At 32.1% G+C, this 4,193-nt stretch overlaps 1 protein-coding gene across 1 annotated transcript; it reads left to right on the forward strand.

Annotated features, from left to right (window-relative positions):
• The first annotated feature begins 788 nt into the window (after positions 1-788).
• On the forward strand, positions 789-2,621 carry LOC128221836 (acanthoscurrin-2-like). The gene is made up of 3 exons (XM_052930440.1): positions 789-1,042; positions 1,476-1,602; positions 2,609-2,621. The coding sequence occupies exons 1-2, from the start codon at positions 808-810 to the stop codon at positions 1,589-1,591; spliced, it is 351 nt and encodes a 116-aa protein (XP_052786400.1). The 5' UTR covers positions 789-807; the 3' UTR covers positions 1,592-1,602; positions 2,609-2,621.
• The last annotated feature ends 1,572 nt before the right edge of the window (positions 2,622-4,193 follow it).

Here is a 4,193-nt window from a genome sequence, read left to right on the forward strand (position 1 = left end):
GTGAACACTTCTACATATAAACAACTTACCGTTTTGTTTTTGCATAGTTTCTATTTTGACACTTTTGGCGTTTATAATAAAGTACTTTGTTAAAAGTTAGGGAGTGATTAACTAATAATTATTGATAAATCTCGTGTGTCATACGTATGCTCATTTTTATTGTTCATGTCCTGTATGTATAGGTATATTGGTTTGTAATTATACTGGGTGCGACAAAGGAAGACCACGTAATAAGGTATTTCCCCAGTGGGGCCACGGGGCAAAAGGGAGGGTCTTACTTATGAGTATAAATGATCCGTCATATTGTGTAATTCAATTATAGGAGAAAGGTTTCCATCTGCTTGGCAAGTGAATGTTTTAAACTAATATTTGGGTTTAAATTTTGCAAGTTCTTTAATTATTACTTAAACATTTAACATAATTTTAAGTGAAAATAAAAAAAAAAAGCAATTTAAAATAACTTTTAATTATTGATTTAATTAGCTGGGATGTGAATTATGTATGCGGGGAAAAGTTAATGTAAACCAATTGATCGGTTTGTTTACTATAACTATGAAGCAATAGTTAAGGAAATTTATTATTATAGAACGTGAAATATAATGCTGATTTATGTTTTGTGTAACTGCAAACCAGTTTCGGAATGTACTTACTATAGGTATTCTAAGATAGCGGTAAAAGCACTCAAGAATTTGATGGAGACGTTTAGATATAAAAGAGAAATTAAATTTTTAAACACACTATAAAGTCTAATATGGAATTTAAACTTTGTTATCTTACAGAGGCGAAAGAGTATTATAAAACGCAAAGATGAAGGTCGCCATTGTAACTGGTATCTGCTTGATGAGTGTGGTGTTGCTGGTCACTGCTACGGAACAGTACATGTACACCAGCGGTGTTGGCGCGGGGTACGGTAACTATGGCTACGGGATGGCGGCCATGCCCTACTACGGAGGCGGTGGACAATATGGTGGAGGCGGTTTCGGTGGTGGTTTTGGCGGAGGCAAGGGTGGATTCGGCGGTATTTTTGGGACCATCATTTACTGTAAGTATCTTGAAAGAATTTACAATTGCATATAACTTGAATTTGTAAGGGTGTATATAAACGATTGTTTCATACGGATTCTTTTTTACAAAACTGTCGTTATTCAAAACACACGTCTCGACATACATACCAAACTTTGGCCATTATATCAACAAACCACAAATGTACATACAACGTAATTGTATTTAAAATAATGGGCCGGTCTTTCAGAACTTTGCTTTAATTAATAACGGTATCGTTATCAACTTTGAAAGGAGAAATATTTGATGAAGTGCTCATATATTTGAGCTGAAACAGTTGTTTTGAATGGTGTTAAAAATAACGCATTAACATAACGAAATTCTATATAATCGGCCCATTGCCTCAGCTTTACAATTACAATGATTTTAATAATGCCAAGTGCCTGAACCAATCCATCTATTCATATTTGCAGTGTTCGTGTTCATTTTCATCATCCAACTTTTGTTTGGCGGCGGTGGTTTGGGTGGCATTGGCGGCGGTTTGGGCGGAATTGGTGGCAAGAGCGGAAAAGGCGGCAACGGTTACTAGACAAGCCTCCGGTGAGATATTAACCATTCATTACCCAAACAGTTTATATAGAGTTTATAATGTTTATATTCATTTATATAAAATTCATAATGTTTATATACATTTATATAGAATTTATTATGTGGATATACATTTATATAAAATTTTAATGTTTAATATAGAGTTTATGATATTAATATACATTTGATACCTCATTCGGAACACCTCGGGCATTTTCCATCGAAACCAACCAAGGATGTATGCCGATTCATAAGTAGAGTTTAAACGTGCATTTTGTGTATCTAAGTTTGAATAAATTTCCAATAAAGTGTATTATTGCATAAATAATTAAGATTCATATGAGTATAGTCTACTTGTAGCATAGTAAAATGTAAAGATTTATGACATTGTGAATCGCCCAATTTTCTTTTCGATAGAAAATGGCCGAGGATTTCCGAATGTTGAAACTTCGGTACAAGCGAAATAGATGTGTATGTAGTTAGTGAAATAAAAGTTTCGCAAATATTATAAATGAGTTTAACAACTTATCATATGGATTTTCGGGAAAATCATTTTATTAATCCTCGGCAAAATTTCGTTGTTTAACATATGAGGCACTTAAATGTTCTTATACAATAAATAGCATATGCTTTACATTATTCAGAACTAAGATACAACGCTATTAACAGTGACATTAATTGTGTCGAGTAGAATTTGGTCATTATCATTCTTTTAAAATATCAATATGTTAATTCTAGGCAAAATTTCATTGCTTTTACATATCAAGAAACTTAAATGCTTTCATGCGATACATAGTATATTCTGTAGATTATACAGAAATGCGATACAACGCTATTACAACTGACATTAATTGTGTCGAGTACTATTTGGTCTCTGATTTACTTGACAGATCTGATTACTAAAAACGGACATAGTTGAAAACTTTTTAATTTCGAGCCAACGGGTTTCGACTGTACATGAAAACGTTATAATTTGAAAACGTTGAGTGATGCAATATAATATTTTTGTTTATTTCAGATATGGACAGGACCTCAATCAATACTGTTTTCGTATATTTGTTGTAACATTTTGCAGTATTAAACTCACGTTTATCAATACTATCTTGCTCAATGTGAACATGTGTGTTTAATATTTAACCAAACGATAGTAATAACCACTATACAAAGCTTTTAATGTGAGTCATCGCCGTCATAATCAAGGGATGTTCTCATGTTTTTAAAGGTCAAAAAGTACTAGTCATATTAAAAGGATACATAACCATTTAAGGTTGTATACCGTAAGCCATTAAACTCAGTAGTGATACATAACCATTAAAGCGACTTTCTCAGGTTTTATACCGTAAGCCATTAAACTCAATAGTGATACATAACCATTAAAGCGACTTTCTCAGGTTTTATACCGTAAGCCATTAAACTCAATAGTGATACATAACCATTAAAGGGACTTTCTCAGGTTTTATACCGTAAGCCATTTAACTCAATAGTGATACATAACCATTAAAGGGACTTTCTCAGGTTTTATACCGTAAGCCATTTAAATTGATAGTGATATATAACCATTAAAGGGACTTTCTCAGGTTTTATACCGTAAGCCATTTAAAATGATAGTGATATATAACCATTAAAGGGACTTTCTCAGGTTTTAAACCGTAAACCATTTAAAATGATAGTGATATATAACCATTAAAGGGACTTTCTCAGGTTTTATACCGTAAGCAATTTATATTGATAGTGATATATAACCATTAAAGGGACTTTCTCAGGTTTTATATCGTAAGCAATTTATATTGATAGTGATATATAACCATTAAAGGGACTTTCTCAGGTGTTATACCGTAAGCAATTTATATTGATAGTGATATATAACCATTAAAGGGACTTTCTCAGGTTTTATACCGTAAACCATTTAAATTAATAGTGATACATAACCATTAAAGGGACTTTCTCAGGAGTTATATCGTAAGCAATTTATATTGATAGTGATATATAACCATTAAAGGGACTTTCTCAGGTGTTATACCGTAAGCAATTAATATTGATAGTGATATATAACCATTAAAGGGACTTTCTCAGGTTTTATACCGTAAGCCATTTAAATTAATAGTGATACATAACCATTAAAGGAACTTTCTCAGGTTTTAAACCGTACGACTTTAAAATTAATAGTGATTTAAATTGATAGTGATACATAACCATTAAAGGGACATTTTTAAGATTTTAAACCGTTAGCCATTTAAATTCATAGTGATATTTATCCATTAAAGGGACTTTCTCAGGGTTTAAAATTAAAAGGGAAACATAATCATTGAAGGGACTTCTTTAAGTTTTATACCGTAAGCCAATACAATTAAAGGAAAAACATAATTGTTGAAGGGACTTTCTAAGGGTTTATATAGTCTGACATTAAACTCAAAGGTGATAAATAACGGTTAACGAGCCTTTCTCAGGTTATATACGGTCTGATCATTAATTTAAAGGTTCGTGTGCAATGTAAAACAATACATGCGACAACCAGAAGTATGAATGAGTGGTCTTATATACACAAATGTTTGGATATATATATCAAAATACCTCAATCTGCGAAAAGAAAACCGTTATCAACG

The sequence above is a fragment of the Mya arenaria genome, chromosome 16 (assembly GCF_026914265.1).
Source record: "Mya arenaria isolate MELC-2E11 chromosome 16, ASM2691426v1".
In the NCBI taxonomy this organism is placed as follows: domain Eukaryota; kingdom Metazoa; phylum Mollusca; class Bivalvia; order Myida; family Myidae; genus Mya; species Mya arenaria.

Coding starts and splice junctions, on each gene's coding strand:
- LOC128221836 (XM_052930440.1), top strand. CDS start 808: ATGAAGGTCGCCATTGTAACTGGTATCTGCTTGATGAGTGTGGTGTTG. Junction 1,043..1,475: donor TTTTGGGACCATCATTTACT/GTAAGTATCTTG, acceptor TCATATTTGCAG/TGTTCGTGTTCATTTTCATC.